The 27,056-nt window shown below is 38.4% G+C and overlaps 1 protein-coding gene across 1 annotated transcript in view; it reads right to left on the minus strand.

Moving 5' to 3' along the window:
- Window positions 1-291: 291 nt before the first annotated feature.
- Window positions 292-27,056, minus strand: part of Agbl1 (ATP/GTP binding protein like 1) — a 744,973-nt gene continuing 718,208 nt past the window's right edge. Inside the window, exon 24 of the mRNA XM_035441643.1 lies at window positions 292-493. Within this exon, the coding sequence (XP_035297534.1) occupies window positions 292-493 (202 nt within the window). The remainder of the gene's footprint in view (window positions 494-27,056) is intronic.

A 27,056-nucleotide genomic window follows, 5' to 3' on the forward strand; every position in this document is an offset into this window, starting at 1 on the left:
GTTCAGGCTGAGGACTGGTGGAGAGCTGAGAACAGTCTACAAGGATCCACGGCAAATCTGAAAACACCACCCAAGTCCAATTCTGAGTGCAATGATAGCATGCTGTGTATATAAAATCTTATGACCTATCCAGATTGGATGCATGATAAAACTAGAACAACAACAAAAAGAGGATAGCTAAAACCACACAGACTAATTTTGTCATGGCTTAGGCACTATGTATACAATAGTGAAGAAGCCACATGATGGCCATTAGTCTAATGGCTGGGGAAACAGAGATGACACTGATTCTCAGGACTGGAGGACAGATCTTCTTCTCCATCCTGTCCCTTCCTCTTTTTCCTCTTCCTCCTCCTTGGTAAAGGAACACTCCTGGATCTGCCGGTCCAGCTCAGTGAAGTTGTGGTCTGGGTCTGAGCAGCTGTCTGCACTGTAGTCAATCTCCTCCATGCAGGGTGGCTCATCATCAACCTCAGAGGACCTGCTGCTGCTGCTGCACCTGTAGTTCATCTCCCCCCAAGTAAAGAGAAGAATGAGGGAGGAGAGGAAGGAAAAGCACATAGGGGAAGGGAAATAGACATAGGGTAGTGGAGAATGGTAGGAGGAAGGAAAAGATAAGTTAGTCAAAAGGAGAAAAGTTACATTATGGAAGAGGAAGGTAGCCAATCCCTCTTTCTGAGTTTTGTTGGAATTTATTCTTTGAGGATCTCTCACTAATCTATTCAACTCCTCTTAGACTTCCTACTACACTGTGCCCAACTCTTCATACCCTTCTTATTGTTTTTAAAACAATCTTATTTTACATACCAATCCCAGTTCCCTCTCCCTCTTGTCCTCCTGCTCCCCACACATTCTTCCCATCCCATCCCCCATCAACTCCTCAGAGAAGGTGAGACCTCCCATGGGGAATCAACAAAATCTGTCGTATCACTTGAGACAGGACTGAGCTCTCCCCCCACCCCCGCCATCTAGGGAATGGGTTCCCAAAAGTCAGTTCATGCACTAGGGATAAATACTGGTTCCACTTCTAGTGGCCCACAAACTGCCCAAGTCACCCTTACTGTCACCTACACCCAGAGGGCCTAGTTAGGTCTTATGTAGGTTCAGTCCAGAATCAGTGAGGTCCCACTTGCTCAGGTCAGCTGTTTCTGTGGGTCTCCCCATCATGGTCTTGACTTCTTTACTCATACTATTGTATAGTGGGAAATTACCAATACGGAGTCAGGTAGAAATATAAGGGTATTTAATAGGGAAAAGCCTTATTTACAGAGCAACCTAGCCAGCTGTCATGGCAGCAGTCTGTACTGCAAGTACAAAAGTGAAACCGAAAGAGAAAACGCAGTCCCCTGAAAGTCTCACTCTACATCACCCTGACCACACCCAAGCGTGGTCAGGCATACCTGTAGCCAGCCCCTAAGTAGGCGTGGCTACAGCTTCCCCTACAATTCCCCTTTTAGTCTAAAAGAGGATTAAAACTTAACAGTGTAAAGTATCCAAAATTAGCAATCATAAAGGTAAAATATCTGCTTATGTCACATCCTAAATATCTATTTTAACTAAACCTTAGTCATCTGAAAGAGCTGTCCAAGCCTGAACACCTCCTTCCAATCCCAACCATAAACAATAGGAAGCTATCGCTAACTAGGTATATACACTATCCTAAGTGACAACAATGGGGAAAGGGGGTGTAGCATCCTTCAAGTTACTTCCTGCTGAAATGGGACAGCGTCCCTTTTTCCCCTTCCTCCTCCAGTGGCAGGATGTGATCCACCGGCAAGGAGGGACGCCAATAAGGCATCCGATAAGTCTTATAACATATATAGATTTATGATAATTAAGACTGAGCTAACAGATGAGAAGTCCTAGTCATTGGCCAAGCAGCATTGAACCTAATAGAAGTTTCTGTGTATTCATTTGGACCCTAACTCAGGCGGGCGGCTGATGGAAAGTGCACACGTGGCGGTGGGGCTCAGGCGGCTTTTGGTGGAAAGATTTATCATAACACTATCGCTCCTCCCTCTCTATGACCGAACTCCAGGAGTTCAGCCCAGTGCTTAGCTGTGAATCTCTGCATCTTCTTCCATCAGTTACCGAATGAAGGTTCTATGATGACAATTAAGGTAGTTACCAATCTGATTACAGGGGAAGGGCAGTTCAGGCACCCTCTCCACTATTGTTTAGTGTCTTAGCTAGGGTCATTCTTGTGGATTCCTGGGGATTTCCCTTGTGCCAGGTTTCTTGATAACCCCATAATGGCTCCCTCTATCAAGATATCATGTACCTTACTCTCCCTCTCTGTCCTTCCCCCAACTCGACCTTCCTGATCCCTCATGTTCTCCTCTCCCCTCCCTTTGTCCCCTCCATCCCTACCACCCTCCATTCCCCCATGCTCCCAATTTACTCAGTTTTTTTTTTTTTAAATAACCCACTAAGATCTATCAGTACTGCTTGTATGTGAATGGATGTGGGCTCTCCACTGAACAATGGGAAACCTAAGAGAGGCCACACTCATGAAGATAACTGACTCTTCCTCCGCCAGCAGCCATCAACTCCAGTAGTTCCTTTCCAAGCGTTGGAGTATCATGAGCTCCCACCCCACCCATGCTGGAATTTTAATTGGCTTGATCATACACAAGTTTTGTGCATACAGCCACAGCTGCTATGAGTTCAAGACTCATTCCACCCTTAAATATTTTTCACTCTCACCCCCTCTCCTTAAAGCCCTCCCTTGAGAGTAAGCAGGACACCATTCACAGTCTTTAGATTCCTTTCTTCCTCTGCCAACTAATACTGCACTTTTCTGTCAATCGGTAAATATTCATCAGAATAGTGTAGACAGCCTGGTATATGTGGAACAATCAGACAGATTAAGCATCATGTGGTCCCACACAGAAGGCTGTTACTGGATGTATGAGAATGCCATTCTATACTCCCGGCACAGAGTAAGATTGGGTCAAAGCAGAGAGGACTCCAAGACTTAGTGATCCTCCTTCTATCAAATCACACTATGGGTCTCACATAGTTCTCCTTCATCATGATGAATGGTTTATTGGGAACAGACATTAATCCAGCCTGAAACTAATAAATGAGAAAGCAAGAAAACAACATTCTGTTTCTCCTATTCTTATATTTTTTCATTATTATCCTCCCTCTCTCTAATTTATCAACAACTGGGTGATCAACAGGGGTTGAGCAGCAAGACACAAGAGGGAGCGGCTGCAATGGACCAAAGACTTTACTGCATATTGTGAAGAGAGGGAATTTCCTCCCAAGGAGCTATATATCTCCCTCATTTGCATGAGATACCTGAAGACTTTCTAATCACTCCCTACTTAGGACTTAACCAATTAGGATTAGCAGCATGCTGGGTTTCTACTTTGTGATTTATAGAAGGCAAGCACTTCATAAATCAGGCAGAGCTGTTCATCCAACTACCTCTCCATAAACAATGGAAATGGGTAATCAGTAGCATGGTTACACATTAGCTCAGGAAATGAATCAGGCCAGTTTCTTAATTGTTTACTGACTGATCTGAGCTCCTCAGTGCTCTCCACAGGCACTGTTGCCTAAACTGAAGGTCTGGTAAGACACAAATGGAGAAGAGGGAGAGAAATACAAACGTTGTTTGCACAGTCCCATTGTGTTAATGGCCATTATATTTTACAGACTGAATTGTAGTTAATAAAGGCATTGAATAAAGGAAAGCAAAAGCTATCTATCTCTCACATAGTTTCCTTTCAGCAAGAATCCTGAGTGTCTGAAACTCTTCTACTAGCACCCTAGGTACTGTGGTGGCTGTGCAGTAAAATATCAAGAGCCTGATTTCAAATCCTTGCTATGGGACTTGGAAGAAAATCCTAATCTCACAAACAGATCTCAGTAGAGATCTGGTGAAGAAACACATAGGTGTTGTCTAGCAGAATAACCTGTGAAATAAGATTAGTCAACAAATTTTAACTCTATTTCTCTGCTGTAGATATTAAGATGACACCAAAACACATTACAGAAGAAAATTATGCATTTAAATGTGTTTCTTCTTACCCGTGTTACTGCAATAATTATGGGTGCTGCTAATAATCTCTCTAAAATCCATGCCATCTCCAAGATTAGGACCATGCAGCAATTCTCCATTGCTCCTTAACAGAACATGAATATCAATGTGATCAATGCATAGGACTTTCAAATGGGGTTCAGTTTTTAGGAGTAAACATGTTCAGTTTACTCTACAAGGGCCTTGTCCTCCAGGAGGAGTCTGCTCCAGTCAATCACAACTTAGACCTTCCCACTACAGTATAGTTGATAAATTGATCCTGTTGAGATACATATATCAGACTTGATGCCTCTCCAATATTTTACTCATACAATCAACTCCTTATATTTATAATCTTCTAAGCTCTTAACATCCAAGAAAATGAGACATGTTTCTATTAACACATTCATCTTAACTGCTACTAAGAGACTATTTTGATAACCTTTTCCCTTACTGAAAAATTCCCCTCTAAATATTAATCTAAGTTCCCAAATTTGTTTGGAACCAGAGCCTGCTATATAGCTTAATTGAAATTAAAATATAGCTCATGCCCCACCAAATTAATATCTGCTTTATTCTACAGAATATCTAAACTGTGCAAAAGGACATAATAGATGCAAGAAGTTGCCAAATTGAACATGTATGTGAGTGATAGTTTGAAAAACCATTAATGCAAATCATTTTATATAGCTATTTTCTTAATTGTTTTTTTTTACAAAATCTCTGGTTTCTAAAGTTTTATAGACATTCATGACACAATTATTATATCACTGGTCATTAATGAAGTAAAATACAGTTTCCTTTAGAATGCTAGATACAAGTCAAACAGTGCAAAGTAGCAGCTACTGTAGGAAAAATATACCAACCTACAGATCAAATGTAAACCATGAAGACTAAAGCTAATAAAACTACCTTGCATGTTGAACTTTCTTAAACAGACTTCTGGTGACCACCTCTTAACACACACACACACACACACACACACACACACACACACACACACACACACTAAAAAATAAAAATAAAAAGCCAAAATTGTGTATGGCTGATTTTCCTAGAGCAACCACTTTCCATCTATACATATCCCATAATGCCATGTTGTAGACTTCAAAGACCAGCTGTAGTATTTGAACATTCATTTACTATTAGATGGTTAAATAAGGTTAAAGGGGATGTCTCAAGGACAAGAAAATAGCCTGTTAAGAGCATGTAAAATGAGCATAAGTGAAAACTGGTTGGACACAGATAAAGTTATACCCAAAGAAAAATTTATGGTAGTGAATGCTTAAAATATGGCAAGCCATAATATCTCATTCTTTTAATCTCAGGACTTGGGAGACTGAGGCAGAAGGATTATCATGAGTTCTCTGCAAGTCTGTCTTAGAGGGTGAAAAAAAGAAAACCAACATAGCAGCCACAACATAAAGTTCAAAGTCAAAAGTATAACATACCACCTATAGCAGGTAGAAAGAAGAAAAGAAAAACAGATGCAGAACAAGTAGAAGAAAGAACTAAAGTAAGATCAAGAGTTAATGGAAGGGAGGCGAACTTTAGATACAAAAACAATAAAATAGAGATGGCTATTTGGAAAAATATATGATATTACTTCAATAAAATTGAAAAAGGAGACAGTATCAGAAATAAGCCATATACTATAGGTATTGAAGTACCTAAGGAATGATGAGGTATTATTAAAAAACAAGCAATAACAGCAAAATCTATACATATGTGAATTTAGTGCCCAAGAAATGATATACATCAGTCTCCCAAACAAAGAAAATAAAAACAACCACTGATTCTAATGTGTAATTGATCACCTAATGATCTGAATGTTGGTCTCTAATGCCAGCTCTAATGATGTGGATCACATAGTGATTATAATGTTGTGAATGTCTCTGGAACTATTCAGAAAATTAGATTCATAATCCAAAGTGTCTTAATAAACAAATGTTAGGCTCAGATATTTTCATTAGAGACGTGTGCAAAATGAAAAAAATAACAATTGTATATAATTCCTTCTAGAAAATAAGACGGAATATTTTCTATTCATTTTATAAATCTAGTATTACACTGATACTCAAAATAGACATTACAAACAGAAAGACAATTGCAAAACTCTAACCCTTATAAATAAAATTTGTGTTGTTTTAAAAAATAGCAAGTTGGATTTAGTATTATATAGGATAATTGTAAATCCTGACCACATGAAGTTAAATCATGGGAGTCAAGCTTGGTTCAATACTTAAAAATCAATAAGTAAATGTAATCCACTATATTAGTAGGATAGTGTTCAAGAATTACACTATCATATACATGTATTAAGTAAACAATTGACAAAATCCTATATTCTTTAATGATTAAAAACACTTAAAAATACCAAGAGTTCCTCATATTAACAAAGAATACCTATAAAACCAGTTAATAAAGGGCACAGTGGTTAAAGATGAACTGATTCTCTGTCAAGAAGAAAACGAATTTCATCATTACGTATCAACTGGAAGTCTTAGGCATTGATGTAAGAGAAGAATAAAAAATATATGCCAAGGCAAATAAAAAATGCTGTCCTTTTGGGAATGTGTGAAAGATAATCAAAGCCCCAAACCTCCTCCAACTGTGAGGGAAGAAAAATTGAAGACATGCAAATATCAACTGCATTTCATTTTCATGCAGTAGAAAATTTCTATAATAGCTATAATATAATTCATAACGATTGAACAGAAGTGAAGCAGTTGGGTATTAATCTAAGAAAACACATACCAGACTGGTGTCAGAGATACATGCTATAGCAACAGGCATGAAAAGCAGATCACAGAAAGGAAAGATGTTTAAATAAGTTGACAAGCAGAAATGGCTTCAAGAACTCAAAATAGTAGAGACTGAAAACTGATTTCACTCCAATGCTTATACAGAAAGAAAATGAACAAGAAATAACAAAAATGATTTTGAAAACAAGACAAAAGTGGGATAGCCACTCAGTAATTTCTTTCAGTCAATGTTTTAAGATAAGAAGTGTTATATAATGGACTCACTGTGTAGTCAAGGTGACTTGAACTCCAGATCATCCTTCCTTCCTCCACCCCATCCCCCAATGTGCCAGTTTTACAGGTATGTACCATTATGCCTGTTTTGTCTTTTTTTTTTTCCTGTGGTGCTAGGGAGCAGACTTGGGGTGTTGTGTGTTTTTGTCAGATACCCTATCTACTGGGTTATAACTCCAGATTGATCATTCAAAATACACATAGTAACTGTGTTTAAGAAAGCACAGTATTGGAAGAGTGGCACATACCAAGACCAGTAAAGAGCAGAGAGCACAGATGTAGATGACTGTAATTTTTCAAAAATGAAAGTTAGTGAATAGAAGAAAATTGTCCTTTTGAAGCAGCTGTATGCTTCTCAACAAAACATAAATAAAATCATCATAAACCTTATATTTTATACAAATTTAATCCAGAATGAATTTTAGGTTCAAAATGTAAAATATAAAGCTGTAAATATCTCAGAATATGAATATCTAGAAAGAAGTGAGACTAGCCTTGACAATGAATTCTTAGAAATGGCTTAAAAATATGACATGTAAGAGAAAAATAACACACAAATTGTACTTCATTAAAAAATTTGATTCTGTAAGAGCTCATTAAGATGATGAAAAATACAATATACTTACTGTGAGAAAATAGTTTAAAAACACATGTCTGATAAAAAAGTCACATTTAGAATTTGTAAAGAGCTCTCAAAATGGATTATAAAATGTATTTATGAAATATGTAGATGACATGAAGAAGATATATGTCTGACATAAGATATTTATCAATAGGAGTCATTAGTGAAAGACTATGATAAAATGAAAATTAAGGCTGAAAGCTCAAAATAGCCATAATACAAAATAGCAAAGAGGATATCAACTAGACTCCTAATAAATGTGTAGCCATTCTTGAAAATGGTTTGTAGGTTTTCTAAAACCCTGGAAGCACTTTCTGTATGAAGGAAAATGTGTGCTCTTGTGCAGTTAATCAAGCAAAATAAGTAGTTATATTCACACTTACTTCCTTTTGACAATTTTATTGAGTATTCTTGTTATTTTATTTCCCATATCTACAATTCCTTGTGTGAACTTTGTAAACTGTAAGGGGAGTATTTCCTCCCTCCTTCCCTCCCTCTTTTCCTCCCCTTTCTTTCTTTCTTTCTTTCTTTCTTTCTTTCTTTCTTCCTTCCTTCCTTCCTTCCTTCCTTCCTTCCTTTCTTTCTTTCTTTCTCTCTCTCTTTCCTTCCCTCTCTCTCTCTCTCTCTCTCTCTCTCTCTCTCTCTCTCTCTCTCTCTCTCTCTCTCTCTCTTTCTTTTTCCTTAAAAAGGTTTGTGTCCCTGTCTGCCTTAGTTAGGGTTTTTATTCCTACAACAAACCACCATGACCAAAAAGAAAGTTGGGGATGTAAAGGTTAATTTAGCTTACATTTCCACACTGTAGTTTGTCATTTAAGGAAGCTAGGGTAGGAACTTGGAGACCAGAACTGATGCAGAGGTCATGAATGGGGTGCTGCTTACTGGCTTGCTCATTGTGGCTTGCTCAGTCAGCTTTCTGGACCAGCAGCCCAGGGATGGCATCACCCACAATGGACTGGACATTCCCCATAAGTCAATAACAAAGAAAATGCCCTACAGCCAGATCATGAAAGCACCTTCTCAATTGAATTTCTCTCCTTTCTGATAACTCTGGCTTGCAAATTGACACACATCAGCTATAAATTAGTTACCTTGGTGTCAAAGGGCTCACTGGGTGTTTGCAATGACTCAAAGGTTATAAAGAAAACAAAAAGGAAAGTAAAAGAAAAACTAACAACAACACCAAAAAAAGTCCTTAAAACAAATCCAAAAGCCATGAAGACTTTGGGAAACATCACATGGCATTTTTTTTCTTTTTCTTTTTCTTTTCTCAAAAATTATCATCTGCAGATGGATTTTATGAGGCTCAAGCACAATTTGACTTCAGTTAACCTTTCATAGCAACCTCAGCACCTTTGCAACCATCACCAAGGACTCTCTGGTGTTGCCCTCCCTCACCTCAGCACACTGTACTAATACATTCATTTCTATCATCTCCTTCTTGGGCTTTGTCCAGAATATTTTGACAATATAAAGCTTAAAGGTTAATAAAGTCATGGAAAAGCTTCTATGTTGCAGAATGAAGGAGGTGGGCCAGATGTAAGATGCATTTTGCTATGCACAAAAGTTGGAATATGTCAATAACTTGTGCATTTGAAAACTTTCTAACTCCTCTCAGTCTTCACAGGGTTAGAATCAAAAGAAAAAATTCTAAGATAAAAAAAAAATATTCAGCATCCGCTGAAAAACAGCTCAGTTTTATATGCATTTTCAAACCAATCTTGGTAATTGGGGAAGTGTGCAAGGGCTGCAGACTGATGAGGGTCTTCCATTGCTTCAGTCAGCTCAGCTGAAAGAGCCAAGTCTTGGTTGACTTATCCCCTTTGATACTACCTTGTGACTCTTATTACTGGATTCCATTTATATAAGTAATGATGGCAGCACCGGTTGTCTTTGGTGGCAGTTAAATACTGATCAGTTACTAAATAACACAAAGCACTAAGCTAGGCATTGAGTCCCTCAAAGAACTCACCTGTAAATATTCAGGTCAGTTTCTTGATGTTTAAGGTGAAAAAAATCACATTATGAGCTTTCCCCCTGTAACTAACATTTTCTGCAAATACTAAATATCCAGATTTTTCAATTCTCTTATGTTAAAAAAAAAGCAGGGGATTTGCATAAAACCTATGCAAAAATCTTTCCATATACTTTAAATCATCTCATAATTATAATTATTAATATCATATAAATAGTTGTTGCAGTATGTTTTATAGGGAATAATGACAAGGAAAAAACTGTATACATTTAGTACCTGTACAGTATAATGTACTTTTACACAGATTTTGATTAAATCCAAAAGGGCAGTTTTATTTACCATAAAGTGGTGTGGTAAGGTTTAGGTGAGGCAATGTATATTAAAATGTTATACAAAGTTCCAAACCACCAGGGAAGAGCAAATAACAAAAACAAAAGCAAACCAAAACCCTTCAGTGTGTCCATGCTTTCTTAGTAGAGGCAATAATTAAATCAGTTTCCAACTTTACCATCTAAACACCAAAATTCTGCCTTCATTAACATGTTAAGATGACTCTCATATTACATTGTTATGTGTAATTAATTTTTTCATACTCTAACAGAAAAAACATATTTCCTGCCTTTAGATAGCATTGAGCCTTCTATCCTGCATGTCCTTCTTATCTTCCCTCTCACTCCTATCAATATAAATCTAATTTAACCTATAAAGTTCAACACACATAGGAATTAACAACAATGCATTCATGCCATTCCTATCTCTCCCATTGACCTATGCATATTGGACTCTATTGTAAAATCTAGTGTAGGACCATTTTGTTTATATCTACGTAATGTTCTTCCTAACACTGTAGGTAAATGAGGGAAGGGAAAGAAGGTCATAGCTTTCTCCTCTGCAGTAGGTTTTCAGACTCAGCACAAGGTAACACTTTACCTTGTGATTCTCCAGTTTCTTTGCACTTAAGTGTGCTGGTCTCCTCTTCCCAATAACTGCCTACAACATTGCTGACACCTCTACCCTTAATAACACCCAAAAAGATGGCATCCAATGTTGTCAAATGTTCTCAGTCTGAGCATCACATTTCTGGGTGAAAGTTATTGCTTAAAGTGCTAAAATGTGAGAAAGTTTGTAAGTAGGGGTGTGACAAGTAGAAGCATACTTTGGGAAGAATTTTTGTATGACATAAAGGGAAAATGATAAAAAGAAAAATCTTGATTAAATATTACTTTGCTAGAGAAGAAAATTATTTAGGAATAAAAAGTCTATCCCCACAATGATGAAGGAAAACATCAATCACTGTGAAGAGCCAATCAGTGAAGTTGTCAATTTCCTATAATTAAACCGGACATTTAATTCAATCAAAACACCAAAGGCCACTGTCATATCTAATATAATAATTATAAAACATCACAGCAATCAAATTAAATTCAACATCAAGAGTCACTTGTCAAAGCAACAATAGTAAATTCTTCTGTGAGTGTTTAATTTAGTAAAATATGTCAAATAACACCAGGAAATTCGGGGCTGATAAAACTGTTTAGCAGGTAGAAGTTCTTGATGGCATGTCTGACAACCTCTGCCAGATCCCTGGGACCAGACACAATGAGAGAACTGGCTCACAAGAGTTGCCATTTGATCTCCACATGTGTACTCCTCACACACAAAATAAACAAATTAATAACTCTATTTAAGACACAGAATGTATAATATAGAAAAAGAATCTTAGCTATTATTCTGAATGCCATTATAACATTTTTGAAAGCAATTAAAAGAACATTTTATAACAACAAAAGCTAACTTATATAACTACATACATAAGTGTGAGTTTATGTGTGTATAGTTCTTATATTTGAACATTAACTAGTTAAGACATTAATTTAGAGAGAAAAGATTGTATTCATAGCACAGTCATGATTTATAGAGGACTTAATTGTAAAACTAGGAAATACTTAAACTGGCAGAAAGTAACAAATCTCATTGTGTGTGTGTAAAAACAGTGAACTTCTAAACAAAAGGTTATTTTGAAGTTGATATTTATACAACCATAAGAATTTGTGAGATTCACATAGACCTATGAGGTCATGAAAATGTGGTTCATATATAATCTGCTTCAGATACAAATAAATTCATTCAGGAGAATGTGGGAGCAAAATATTCTGGTTTCAGCTAGTGGAGAATCATGCATATCTTCAATTTCCTTATATAAACTCTCCAAAAATACTAAAAGAAAAGTAAATTAATTATTTCAACAACATTCACAAACACTAAGAAATTACCTTAGTTTCAAAACCATGAACTATTAAACTATATGAAAATGTGGACAATAAGAGATGACACTGAGAATGGACATGTACTTCCCTAGTTATCCAGCACGTTAACGTGCTATGAGAAAAACTGTTTTAGTCAGTGTTCTATTGCTGTGAAGACACCATGACTACACTAACTCTTTTTTATTTATTTTGTTTTATTTTTAATTACTCATATTTACATATCCATCCCCCCATTCCCTTGCCCTCCCATCCTCCTGTGTTCCCCACCACCCCACCCCCCAACTCCTCCCCAGGGATAGTGAGGCCCTCTACCACAGACCTTCAAAGTCTGTCATATTTTGTAGGGGAGGGTCTAGACCCTCCTTGCTGTATCTGGGCTGCAATAGTATCCCTCCATAGGGAATGGGCTCCCAAAGAACTTTTGTGCTCTAGAGAGAAAGACTGGCTCCACTGATAAATGAGCCATAAACTCTCTCGGGCTCCTAGCTGGTACCCACATTCAGAGAGTTTGGTTTAGTCCAATGCTGTTTCCCCTGCTTTATGACTAGGGTCTCCATTCTATCAGTAGGTCAGGTCCAGTGTTTCTGCAGGTCTCTCCATCCCGGTCTTGGCTCCTTTGTTCAATTCTCCTCCCTCTCCACAACTGAATTCCAGTAGTATGGTTCAGTGCTTAGCTATGGGTGTCTGTTTCTGCTTCGAACAGCAACTGGATGAAGACTCTTTTTCTTCTCCCCACCCCAGGGGCTCCAATTTGGTAAAGGGTTCTTCTTCCCATCCCCTTCTTCGAGGGACTATGCAATCTTCTCTTGGGATCCTCCTTGTTTCCTAGCTCCTCTGGCTGTGTGGAATGTAGGCTAGTGATCCTTTGCTCTATGTCTAAAAATCAAAAATGAGTGAATACATACCATGTTTATCTTTTATTGGGTTACCTCACTGAGGATGATGTCTTCTAGTTCCATCCATTTGCCTGTGAATTTCAAGATTCCATTGTTTTGTTTTATTTTTTCTGCTGAGTAGTACTCCATTGTGTAAATGTACCACATTTTTTCTATCCATTTTTCAGTTGAGGGGCATCTAGGTTGTTTCAAGGTTCTGGCTATTACAAATAATGCTGCTATGAACATAATTGAATATATATCTTTATTTATGAGTGTCCATTCTTTGGGTATATTATATGCCCAAGAGAGGGATTGCTGGATCTTGAGGTAGACTGATTCTCATTTTCCTGAGAAACCACCATACTGATTTCCAAAGTGGGTGTACAAGTTTGCACTCCCACCAGCAATGGAGGAGAGTTCCTCTTTCTCCACATCCTCTCCAGCATAGACTGTCATTGGTGTTATTGATTTTAGCCATTCTGAGAGGAGTAAGATGGTATCTCAGAGTAGTTTTGAGTTGCATTTCCCTGATGACTAAGGATGTTGAGTACTTTCTCAAGTGTCTTTCAGCCATTTTGGATTCCTCTGTTGAGAATTCTCTATTTAGTTCTGCACTCCATCTTTTAATTGCATTTTTTGGTGTTTTGAAGGCTAGCTTCTTGCGTTCATAGTATATTTTGGTGATCAGCCCTCTGTCAGATGTGGGGTTGGTGAATATCTTTTCCTAATCTGTGGGCTGGCGTTTTGACTTGCTGACTGTGTCCTTTGCTTTACAGAAGCTTCTCAGTTTCAGGACGTCCCATTTATTAATTGCCAATCTCAATGTTTGAGCTACTGGTGTTATGTTCAGAAAGCGGTCTCCTGTACCAATTAATTCAAGGGTGCCATCTACCTTCTCTTCTAGGAGGTTCAGTGTGGCTAAATTTATGTTGAGGTCTTTGAGGATTTAATTTTAGTGCATGGCAATAGAGTTGGATCAATCTGTAATCTTCTACATATCTTAATTCACCTATGCCAGAACCATTTGTTGAAGATGCTTTCTTTTTTCCATTGTATAAATTTAGCTTTTTTGTCAAAAATCAGGTGTTCATAGGTGTGTGGGTTAATATCAGGGTTTTCAATTTGATTCCGTTGGTCAACCTGTCTATTTTTGTGGCAGTACCAAGCTGTTTTCAGGACTATGGCTCTATAATAGAGCTTGAAGTCAGGGATGGTGATACCTCCAGAAATTTCTCTATTGTACAGGGTTGTTTTGGCTATCCTGGTGTTTTTGTTTTTCCATGTTAAGTTGAGTACTGTTCTTTCCAAGTCAGTGAAGAATTGTGTTGCAATTTTGATGGGAATTGCATTGAATCTGAAGATTGCTTTTGGTAAGTGATATTTATACAGGAAATTGTCCATGTCCTTTAGATTTTTGAATTTTGTGCAGTACAGGTTTTCAAAATATGACCTGAAGATTCTCTGGATTTCTTCAGTGTCTGTTGTTATGTCCCCCTTTTCATTTCTGATTAGCATCCTCCCTCCCCCTCTCTCTCTCTCTCTCTCTCTCTCTCTCTCTCTCTCTCTCTCCCCCTCCCCCTCCCTCCCTCCCTCCCTCCTCTCTCTCTCTCTCTCTCTCTCTCTCTCTCTCTCTCTGCATTTTGGTTAGTTTGGATAAAAGTTTCTCTATCTTGTTGAATTTCTTGAAGAACCCACTCTTTGTTTCATTGAGTCTTTGTATTGTTTTCCTAGTTTCTACTTTATTGATTTCCGCCCTCAGTTTGATCATTTCCTGGCTTCTCCTCCTCCAGGGCGAGTTTGCTTCCTTTTGTTCTAGTGCTTTCAGTTGCACTGGTAATTCTCATGTGTGACTATTCTCCAGTTTCTTCATGTGTGGAATTTAGTGATATGAACTATCCTCTTAGCACTGCTTTCAAAGTGTCCCATAGGTTTGGGTACATTGTGTCTTCATTCTCATTAACTTCTACAAATTCTTTAATTTCTTTTTTATTTCTTCCTTGACGCAGCAATTGCACATTATTTAATTTCCATGAGTTTGTAGGGTTCCTGCAATTTGTGTTGTTGTTGAATTCTAACATTAAAGCATGTTGGTCTGATAAAATACATGGGGTTATTCCAATTTTTGTATCTGTGTAGGTTTGCTACATTGCTGAGTATGTGGTCAATTTTAGAGAAGGTTCCATGTGGCGCAGAGAATAAGGTATATTCTTTTGTCTTTGTTCTATAGATATCTGTTAAACCCAATTGGGTAATAACATATGTTAGTTCTTTTGTTTCTTTGTTAAGTTTCTGTCTGGTGGCCCTATCTAATGGTGAGAGTAGTGTGTTGAAGTCTCCTACAATAATTGTTTGAGGTTTCATGTGTGATTTGAGCTTTAGTAAAATTTCTTTTACAAATGTGGGTTCCTTTGTATTTGGGAGATAGATCTTCAGGATTGAGACTTCATCTTGATGGACTTTTCCTGTGATAAGTATGAAATGCTCTTCTTATCTCTTTTGATTGACTTCAGTTTGAAGTCTAATTTGTTAGATATTAGGATTGGTACACCAGCTTCTTTCTTAGGTCCATTTGATTGGAAAATCTTTTCCCAACCCTTTATTCTGAGATAACGTCTGTCTTTGAAGTTGAGATGTGTTTCTTGTATGCAGCAGAAGTCTAGATTCTGTCATCGTATCCATTCTGTTAGCCTGTATCTTTTTAAAGTCAGGTTAAGACCATTGGCATTAGGGATATTAATGACCACTGATTTTTGATTCTTGTTTGTTTTGTATTTGTTTGTGGTGGTGTTATTGTATGTGGATTTCCCCACTTTTTTTGGTGTTTGGCAAAGTGGGATTATCTATTGCCTATGATTTTTTGAGTGTAGTTATCTTCAATTACATTGGAGTTTTCTTTCCATTTATTTCTGTAGGGCTGGATTTGTGGATACATATTGCTTAAATCTGGTTTTGTCATGGAATATCTTGTTTTCTCCATCCATAGTGATTGAAAGCTTTGCTGGATACAGTATTCTGGGCTGACATCCATGTTCCCTTAGAGTTTGTAGAACATCTATCCATGCTCTTCTGGCTTTCAAAGTTTCCATTGAGAAGTCGGGTGTAATTCGGATAGGTCTGCCTTTGTATGTTACTTGACCTTTTTCTTTTGCTGCTCTGAATATTTTTTCTTTATTCTGTAAGTTTGGTGTTTGGATTATTATGTGGCAAGATGTTGTCCAATCTATTTGGTGTTCTGTAAGCTTCTTGTACTTTCATAGGCATATCCTTCTTTAAGTTGGGGAAGTTTTCTTCTATGATTTTGTTGAATAAGTTTTCTGTACCTTTGAGCTGAATTTCTTCACCTTCTTCTATACCTATTATTCTTAGATTTGGTCTTTTCACGGTGTCCCATACTTCATGGATATTTTGTGTTAGGGATTTGTTGGACTTGAGATTTTCCTTGATCAATGACTATATATCCTCTAATGAGTCTTCAACACCTGAGATTCTCTCTTCCATCTCTTGAATTCTATTGGTTATGCTTACATCAGTGGTTCCTGATCATTTACCCAGCTTTTCTATTTCCAGCATTCCCTCATTCTGTGTAATTTTTTATTGTTTCTAATTGTCTTTCAAACTGTGAACTGTTTGAATTGTTTTCTTCACTTGTTTGGTTTTTTTTTCCTTGGTTTTCTTTAGATTCTTTAAGGGATATGTTTATTTCTTGAGTTTTTTGGTTTGTCTTTTCTTCCATTTCATGTAATTTTTGGCTTGTTTTTTCTTCTATTTGTTTAAGAGATTTTCTTCTGTCCTCTATAATGGTCTCTATCATCTTCATAAGATAATTTTTAAGGTCCATCTCTTCTTCATCCTCTACATTGGGCTTTTCAGTTTTTGCTAGTGTGGAGTCCCTAGATTCTGGTGGTGTCATATTGGCCTTTCTGTTGTTGAGTATGTTCTTACTCTGTCATCTTCCCATCCCTTCTTCCAGTGGGTGCAGGTGAGGTCTCTCCCTCTCTCAGGTGGCAGGCAAAGGGCTCAGGCTCACGGGACAGAGGGTGGAGTTCGGACAAGGGTGAGGTGTGTCCAGACTCATGGTGGGCCTTCTGGTCTGGGCAGGTCCACTCCTGCCCAGGGGTGCTCAGGGAGAAGCAAGCAGAGGTTGATGGGGGGGGGGGCGCATAGCAGCGCCCAGACTCACCTGAGGCTTTGGCACCAACTGCTGGAGGACAGAGGGCAGAGTGTGGACAGAGGTGAGGTATGTCCAGACTCCTACAGCAACTCTTATAAAGGAAAACATTTAATTGGGGCTGGATTACAGTTTGCTTACAGTTCATTATACTCATGTTGGGAACCATTGTGGCATGCAGGCAGACTATACTGAAGAAAGAGCTTCTATATCTGGATTCACATACAGCAAGAAGAGAGAGACATTGGACCCAGTTTGAGCATTAGAAAACCCAAAGCCCATACCTACTGTCATACTCCCCCCAAAAATGTGGCACTTACCCCACAAGGCCACACCTACTGAAACAAAACCAAACCTCCTAATGCCACTCCCTAAGCATTCAAATATATGAATCTAATGGGGCCAATCTTATTCAAAACACCAAAGTAGTATACAGTTGTGATTAACCAGAAGGATTTTCCATTAGGAATTCTAGGCTCCTTGGTGGGCATGCAGGGACTGGAAGAAACAGCAAGCATACTTACAGAGTTGCAATTTACCCATAAATCAGAGCATGTGGTGGGATGAAAGAAAGGTAAAGTAAGGATGTTTTTGCATCAGAAATAAGTAATTCAGAAAGAATGTCTCCATGAGAAGCACAAGCCAGAAGGGAAAATCAAGAGCTGGTATTTTCTATAAATGCACATGATTATTTACATTCATTTTCAACTTAAAATACAAAGATTTGAACTTTTGTCAGAAGATCAAAGTGGGGAGAAATACTAAGTCTCAAGAAACAAAACATGTAATTTATTCTGGACCATTAACCTTCTAGGCATGTCCTTATTCTTGGTATTTGGCTAATACCTTCATATAATTTGTTCATAATTCACTCAGAGTCTATTCAATTATTGATAAAAGATGAGAAGAATAATTTCAAAGAAAGATGCTAAAAGTGGTTAAAAGTTACAGAAGGCACAGCAATATTTGAAGCGACAAGAACTAAGATAGAAATTGTTAGAAAAACATGCCAGTTTACAAGGAAGTCGGTGTTGTAAAATTTACATTAAATGCCTTGGAATACTAATAGAGATAACAGAAAAGAAGGGAAAAAAACAAAAGAGACATACATGGTCCCCCAGAGAAGGGGAAAGGGACATGATCTCCTGAGCTAATTGGGAGCATGGGAGGAGTCGAGAGGGAGTTAGGAGAAAGAGAAGGAGAGAAAAGGAGGGGAGAGGAGGACATGAGGGAGCAGGAAGATTGAGTAGGGGGAAGAATAGAGGAGAGCAAGAAAAGAAATACCATAATAGAGACGCCATTATAGGTTTAAAGAGAAATCCAGAACTAGGCAAATGTCCAGAATCTACAAGGATGACACTAACTAACAAGTTAAGCAATAGTGGAAAGGCTACCTTAAATGCCCTTCCCCTATAATGAGATTGCTGACTACCTTATTTGCCATCCTAGAGCCTTCATCCAGTAGCTGACTGAAGCAAAAGCAGACAACCACGGTTTAACAGTGAGCCAAACTCCTGGAATCCAGTTGCAGAGAGGGAGGAGTGATGAGCAAAGGGGTCAAGACCAGGCTGAAGAAATACACAGAAACAGCTGACCTGATCAAGAGGGAGCTCAGGGAACCCAGACTGATAGCTGGGAAACCAGCATAGGACTCATCCAGACCACCTAAACGTGCATGTCAGTTTGGAGGTCTAGGCAATCTATGGGGCCTCTGGTAGTGGATCAGTATTTATCCCTAGTACACGAATGGACTTTGGGAGCCCATCCCACATAGAGGGATACTCTCTCAGCCTAGACACATGGGGGATGGCCTAGGCCCTGCTCCAAATGATATGACTGATTTTGGAGATTCCCGTATGGAAGACCTTACCCTCCTTGGGGATCTGAAAGGGGATGGAATAGGGGATCAGTGGGGGGAAGGGAGGAGGAGAGGGAGAGGGGACTGGGATTGATATGTAAAACAAGCTTGTTTCTAATTTAAATAAAAAATAGGAAAACAGCATCTCAATGAAAGATAACCCACTTCATACCCTGGGCTTTTTGTTTGTCATTTTGTGGTATCTAGTAGAAAGCCTCATTAACCTGTAACAGATAGACTCCATTTTTTAAACTTATTATGTATATGTATATGTATATGTATATGTATATGTATATGTATATGTATATGTTATATTGTAGGAAGATTCTACAGCAGTAGGATTCAATATGACATTTCCCAATGGTCTTCTGTGTTGTTAAACTCTCATCTGCCTTGCTGAGAAACTAATGGTACATGACTCTTACAGGGAGATGGAAGGTCAGCTTCCTAAGAGTGTTGCTTCTGGTAGGCCAACCACACTCAAGTGGGATATCACACATCCAAGATTATATAGCCAGCATAAACTTCTCTTGATGGGTTAAAAAAACAAACAGGACAGAAAGATGAGAAGAGAGGGAAAGGGAATAGGTCTGGCAGGATACAGGGGAGGGAGTGAATATGTTCAAAACAAGCTATACAAAATTCCCAAAGAACGAATGAAAATTGACTTAAAAATTAATAGCAAAAAAGACAGAAAAGAGAGCAAGTCAAGTAAATAAAGTTAGAATTCAAATATGTGTTTATAAAATATTAGACATGAAAGTAAAAACTCATCAATAAAAAGACACAGTTCAAAGATAAATAAAAAATTAAATAAAGAAAAGCAAAAGATTGCTAATCAAAGGGACACATCATCAAATGTCAGGTATATAACAGCCTGATTCAGAGCAAAGTGCAGAGTCCTCTGTATTTGCCAATATACTCACCCATGCAAATCTTAGCTTTCTTTCTCCCAGACAGTATGGCTGGATCTGGGAACAGTGCACATGAGAAATACATGCCAGGTTACAACAGAAAAGATATGAGCATGAAAATATAAAGGTATATCTTCCAAAGTTGGGAGTGAACCTTGATTTTAGTTTAATTACTAAACTAGATCTAATTACTTTATGAAAATCCAGTTGATTTACACAATAAATTTGTCACACAGGCAACACCCCCCAAATACAAAAGCTTGTCTGATTGTTTTGGTTTTACCAGGGAAGTACAGGGAGGCATAGGGAAGAGCTTAAAGAAGTCCAGAACACCAGAAATGATCAAATTAGGATTTCACAAATGGAAAGATAGACCAGAAAAGTTTGAATGGGTATACTTCTGGAGGGAAATGTAGAGCCAATAAGAAAGGAAATAAAAAGAGGTGGAAGGGGACAGAAGGGAAACAGGGAAATGGAAAGAAGGAGGGGACTATTAAAGAAAAGCTATAGCCAGGAGTTGTCCCCAGCCAGTGGGCAGAGTAGCTACCCATATCCTGATACTCCTCATTCCACATTTTTATTTCCTATAACCCAAATCACTCAAAGCTACCAAAGTACAATACAAACATCCTTGATACCCCTTCTGGCTCTTCTCATGTTAAAAGCAAAGCATTCAAGTCATCATCTTGCTTTGGAACCTTCCTGAGAACATTGATTTAACTGAGCTTTGAAAAGCCATGTTATCTTTGGTCTGATGGCTGCCGGAGGTAATATGTAGTTCTAAGCATTCTTCTACTTCACAAAGACTCCACTGTCCTTTTGTGCAGGGGCTGGGCAGTGAGAAGTACTTAACAGGCACCAGGCTATCCTTACCTCAGTAACTCTTTACTCATTCCAAATGATCCCCATCCTTACACATAGTCTCACCCTGATATTAGTCTCACATACCAGAACCAAAAGAGAATCCTGTTGTCCAGAGACTTCTAAAGGCAACAGTCTACATTGAATTTAACCAAATTCAAGAAAAGCTTTGAAAACAAAGTCACCAGCATTATACTGGCATGACACTATCTCTCTAGAGCTTTCGACTCTATGCCCTTATCACATAATGCACACAATAAGCCAGGCTTACAGGATCTTCAGCAATATTTGGGTGCTAGCTATCTCCTGTTTCCTTTCTCTTCCCCTTTTCAAAGATGATAAGTTCAACCAGAATGGATTAAATATAACTGAGAATAAATAAAAGGAAATAATATGATACAGAAATCTAATTGTTGCTCCATTAATAGGGTGTATTTTAATATCTGGATGTGGAAACTACATAGAGACATCTCTAAATAATTCTCATGTCCTCTCTTTCAACTGGTTGTTTTGATGTCTTCTAGGCACACACCCAAAAGTTACATTGGGTGATACTAAGGAATCTTGTGACAAAGGACAAAAGTATAAATTAAAAACAAGATAGAAACTTGGAATCAGTCACTCAACAGGGTGATTGAATTTTGGCTACAAGCATAAAGTCTACAATAAGAAATTTCCTTCCGAGAGTCTCGTTGGATTAAAATGGCAATCTTATTTTCCTTCATAAATTGAAAAACCAGAAGAACAAGAACTCGCAGCTAGTTATTACTGTGGGTTGTGTGGGAAGAGCACCACCACCACCATGAGCTCATGCCTTTGAACACTTGGTGCCCAGCTGATGCTGCTCTCTGGGAAGGTTATGAACCTTTAGGACAGTGGTTGTCAATCTTCTCAATGATGTGACCCTCTAATGCAGTTCCTTATATTGTGGTGACACCAACCATAAAATTATTTCATTGCTGCTTCATAACTATGATTTTGTTACTGTTACAAATAGTAATGTAAACATCTGATAAGCAGGTTATCTGATCTGCAACCCCTCCCCAAAGGGGCCATGGCCCACAAGTTGAGAACTGCTGCCTTAGGAGGAGGAGTTCCACTGTAAGAAGTGGTTCACTGGGAGTGAGCTCTGCAACTTTAACAGCTGTGCTGCATTCCATGTGTGCCCCGTTTTTCCTGAGTGTGGATGCAATGTGACCAGCCAGCATCCAACACCAGCACATTTCCTTTCTACTGCCCTGTCTTCCCTGTGTGCATAGGCTATAGTTCTCTAGAACTGTGTGATGGGGGATGTTCTTCTTTATATACAACTCTCTTATTGGTTGATGAATAAAACACAGATTGGTCAATAGCGAGGCAGGAAGTATAGGCAGGGCTATGAGATGAGGAGAATTCTGGGGAGAGGAGGCAGAGAGAAGCTGCTAGGGAGACACCATGCTGCCGAAGGAGTAACATGCTGCATTAAGGGTAAGCCACAGCCTCATGGCAATACATAGTTCAATAGAAATGGGTTAATAATTAAGAGAGAGCTAGCCAATAAGAAGCCTAAGCCATAGGCTAAACAATTTAAAATGAATATATGTCTCTGTGTGCTTATGTGGGGCTAATTGGCTGTGGGTCCAGGTGGGACAGAAACTTCTGCCTACAACTGTGAGTCAAAATAAACCTCTCCAATAAGTTGCTTCCATTGGAGTGTTTTATCGGAGCAATGAAAAGGTAAGTAAGATGGTTACTGCACTCTCTCCCCTTTACCTTCTATTACAATTGGAAAAATATACACAAAAAGAATCTTGTCCTGGCCAGCACATCATCTTCCTGCTTAAATATCACCCTATGGAGGCAGCTTCGTAGTTTCCAAGCAAAACCATTAAGAACTCTCTATTCCTTGCAGTTCTTCCAAGACAGCCTGCCTGTACAGCAATTTGCAACTTTATGATGTGATAAATAGAATTTCTTTGTTTGGATTTTTCATTTACATATTTATTGAGATATGACGATCTTAATTAGTTCTGCTTTTTTTGTTCTGTTTGTTTTTCCTGGATGAGGGAAAGACAGCTTTCTATAGTTCAAAATAATTCTGCATGCTAACAGGGTGAGCAAAACTCAGCCCGTGGCACTCCTTCATATTGATGCTGCATAAAACGCAGCTTTGCAGATTCCTTTTGCACTTATTTTCTCTTCAAATGCCGAGGTAATGCTCAACACTTGGGTGCCTGCCAGACCTTGAGAGGCAGCCACCTACAGCGAGGCAAGAGGGGAATACTTTTAAAATTCCACAAGCTTGTATTTATCCAACATGTTCTCCCTAGCTGCCTATCACCCATCTCCCTTCTGAGAATGCTGACCCTCCTTTGCTTCTTGGTAATGAAATGCAACTTGTCTGCCCCTCAGACTGTGTAGGACAGTAAAGGACAACTGATTTCCCCCAGAGCCTGAGTTTTGGTGTCAACGGGGGTTTTAGACAGTTTGCCTGTATTGTACTCTTCTCATTTACTTTCCTCAGATCAGAGCTATATGGATGCTGCACCTACCCCAAGAGGCACTAGCAGCTTGTTCAACAGCTCCCCACCATGAGCATGTTACCATCATCACCCAGAACAATTAGCATGGCTCCCCAGGGCTTTGTGTTTATCAGTTTCTTCACAACATCACCAAGTCTGCCACTGATTCAACACTTTCTAGAGCAAGGGCATGCTGTAATATTTCCTTATTTTGTTTTTTTTTTAAGTTAACTAAATTAATGATGTACTTCCTGCACACAGAAGAAAGCTCCAGGCGCTTTTAGGAAAAGATGAGGAACAAGCATAGCTAGTCACCTACCACGTCACTGCATTCATTCTCGCTGCACTTAAAATACAAGCAAACAAGTCTGAGAGCAGATGCTGCTGTTCTTTAACTAGCATAAAGACCTTAGAGGTTTACATAATTTCTTTTCAATATCCTGAAGTCACACATGACGTAGAAGATATATGATAATCACATAAGGCCAAGCGTTCCTATAGCCTGTGATTCAATCAATATTTATATGTATAGTATACCTCTCTGGAAGATCTATGATGAGACTTTAACTCAGGCAAAAAAAAAAAAAAAAAAAAAAGAAGACTCTTGTCGTGTGACACAAAGGTCTCACAAAAACCTCCCAGTCTCCCATAGAAGGTCATGAATATAATTGCCATCCTTCTCGCTACAAAAGAAGAGAGCAGAAGAGGGTGAGATAATGAGGAAAGTATGAGAGTCAGACAGAAGAGGAGAGGGATGCCTTGCAAGAAGTTTAAGGAGACCAGCTCAACTGGCTTCTCAGCATGGACTTTTTTCTCTTCAAAATGATGGAGTTCAGTGGATGGAAAGAAAAGATATGTGACAGATTGTTGAACTGTAGATGGTAGTTAGTAGCTCAATATGTAGCAACTATTTGAGAGAAATGTATTTTCTCATTTCTCCCTTCTCCCCCCTTCCCCTGTCCGGCAACCCTCCTACATACTCTCCTTGCTTTCTTTCAAGTTCATGACCTCTTTTTTTTGTTTTTATGTTGTATGTATATATGTATATGTTCCTAAATATAATCTTCTCAGTCCAAATAATGTTATTCTAATGCATGTTTTCAGGGCTGACCATTTGGTATTGGATAACCAGGTGGTGTGTTCTTCCCTGGAGAAGACTGTTGAGAGAAGATATTTGGATGTCATTCAGTACACTGAAGCTTCAGCCCTGAACATCTAAATGACTTTATCTAATATAATTGATGAAGTTCCACTGAGCTAAGCCATATCCATTTGCTTAGTTGTTTACGATAAACTGGGGTTAGAATAGACATTGTGTTCATGAATGTCTGTGCTCTGTAGACAAGGAGGCAAGAGATATTAACTAATACAGGGAGGCACCCAAATCCCATGCCCTTGGAGGTGTTTAAACCACAGTTGGGATGGTCTCAGAAAGCCAGTTTGTCACTTCAGAAATGAATAATGATGATGTCATTTTTTACTACTACAGCTTCCAGGAGCAAACGACCATTTCCATACTTGATTTTTACTTTCTCATTGTGGTTTCTTGTGGAATGTATCCAGATCCATTCTATGGGAAATTGTGGGCCATTGTTAAAACATTACAGCATCATTGGCTGCATCTGAGATATGTCACTACTTGATACATTTCTTGGAGTAGTGGGAAAAAAAGACATGGAACATCCAAGCTGTGGATGTGTCTGGTTGAACCACAGTCCTGCAAATCATTATCTCTACAAAACAAACCAGGGAACCTTTTCTTGTCTGAAAAGAAATCAGAGCATGTGGGAAGAGTATACATTAGTTGGAAGTGCTTAGACTTGTGTTTAATTTGAAGTCTATCCTTCTATCCTAAGTGGCCTCACCATTCTACTTTTATATTAGAAGAATTTTCCTTTTCAATATGCTTTAAAACACGGAGACATAAATTTGGTCATGGGATATAAACTTATAAACTTTTAGGGTGAATTATGCAATAGGAATGATCAGGAGTGGTTTAGGAGTTTAAAGAAAACAAATTACTAAAGTTTCAAAACTAGATATGTGTTCTAATTCTTGAAAAAGTGAACCGATAATTAACATGTATATTTATTCTCTGACATAATTTTATTGTCAGGTGCCCCTAACTCTGCCACCTTATATTTATTTACTATGGATCCCTTTATGATATATATATATATATATATATATATATATATATATATGCACCACAAGTAGTAAACACCACCTATTGCTCTCAGCCAATGAATCTAAGCACTGTCCTGATTTTTTCTTATAAATTCCTCAGCTGTATTTGGTAATGGATGACAAAAATCCCTTACTTGAAAAGTGGAAACAAGAAGACAGAGAGTTCAAGGTCATACTTGGCTACATAGTGAGTTCAGGGCTAATCTGAACTACAATAACTCTACCTCCAGAGAATGAAAAGAAAATAATGAAAACATTCATTCTTAACTCCTCTGCTGATTTCCTTTGATGTACCTTTCTGCTTCAATTAACAGTGTTGAGTCACAATGGTTCATAAGAGCCATGCAAATAATAGTCCTGGGGATGGAAACACTCATGCAAGTGAACTGCTTGTTTGAAATGAGCCTGACACCATGGGAGCATTTAAGTAAAGGGAGGATAAGCAGATTGAAAATAAATGTCCTGGTCAATTGAAAGCTCCATGTTGTGCCAGGAAAACTCTTACACTGGGTTTGGAATCACATCACCACCTCTCAGCCCCAGAAAATTCCTTATTGCTCCACATGGTTATCATCCTGTCTCCTCTATGTAACAGTAGTGGTAAGCTGTAGATTTAATTCTGGTTGACAGAACCTAAAAACAATAGTCTGAATTTCATCATCAATGCCATTACTGAAACAAAGGGACAAGATTAATTTGAAGTGTATATTTTATGTAGGCTACTGAGGTGATTTGTTTTTGTTTGGGTTTAGTTGTATAGAGAAGAGCTTCTGCTTCTTGAATATTTAGTTTCTACCAAGAAGTCCAATACAATTTTAAAAGGTAGCCCACAAGTATGTGATCCCTGATGTGGTCACTTCTGATACAGTCTGAGAAGTGATGAGCTGGTGTGGTAGGACACTGATCCTGGGATGTTTTTTAGTGTAATTTGAGACCACAGGCTGGGCCACACAGGGTCAGTTATTCCCTTTCCTCTGCTATTCTCAGAAACCTAAATTATTTCTTTGGGTCTATGCAAAAGGAATCCAACTTTCCGAAGACCTGATATTCCCACAGGATGTGCCCCTTCTCCTCTTTGGCAAGCAGAAGCAACATGAGTGGTGAGAGATTGTAACCCAAACAATCTCATCTCTGTTGCATTCCTTGTATCCTCTCATAGAGGAGCTGGAATAAGTGAAAGACAAATTAAATTGTGTTGGGATTTATACACATCATTATGAATCGGCCTGTGTGTGGAGATCTCCTTATCCAAGGGATCCCAAGGGGAGATATATTTTCTCTCTTTCATCCTTTTCTCTATTCATACTAACTCAATTGGAAAACTTTGGAAGTACTTTGATATTGAAAAGAGATTCACAAACTTTACTGTACCCCATGAGATATGTAACCTTAATTGACTGATCTATGGCTTTAAAATATCTTGGTGGTGTGTGTGGAACAATGTCGAGAAATGAAAAATGAGGTGAACAGTAATTGTAAAGTGAATGTGGGGAACTCATTGCCATGGGGACTGTGATTTAAAGATTTGGATGCCTTTCATTCAGGTGGTATTCCCATTTTCACAAGCACCTCCTCCTCACTAAATTCAGTGTGTGTGTGTGTGTGTGTGTGTGTGTGTGTGTGTGTGTGTGTGTGTGTGTAGCCAATAACTGAACATGAGAACACACCAAAATTCATCATTTCATCTTGGGGAGCTGTTTAGGTAATACTGAGGGAGCAGGCATAGACTGAATGATAGCACTGGTGAGCAAGAAAGATGT

This window comes from Cricetulus griseus, chromosome 3, assembly GCF_003668045.3.
Source record: "Cricetulus griseus strain 17A/GY chromosome 3, alternate assembly CriGri-PICRH-1.0, whole genome shotgun sequence".
Taxonomy (NCBI): Eukaryota; Metazoa; Chordata; class Mammalia; order Rodentia; family Cricetidae; genus Cricetulus; species Cricetulus griseus.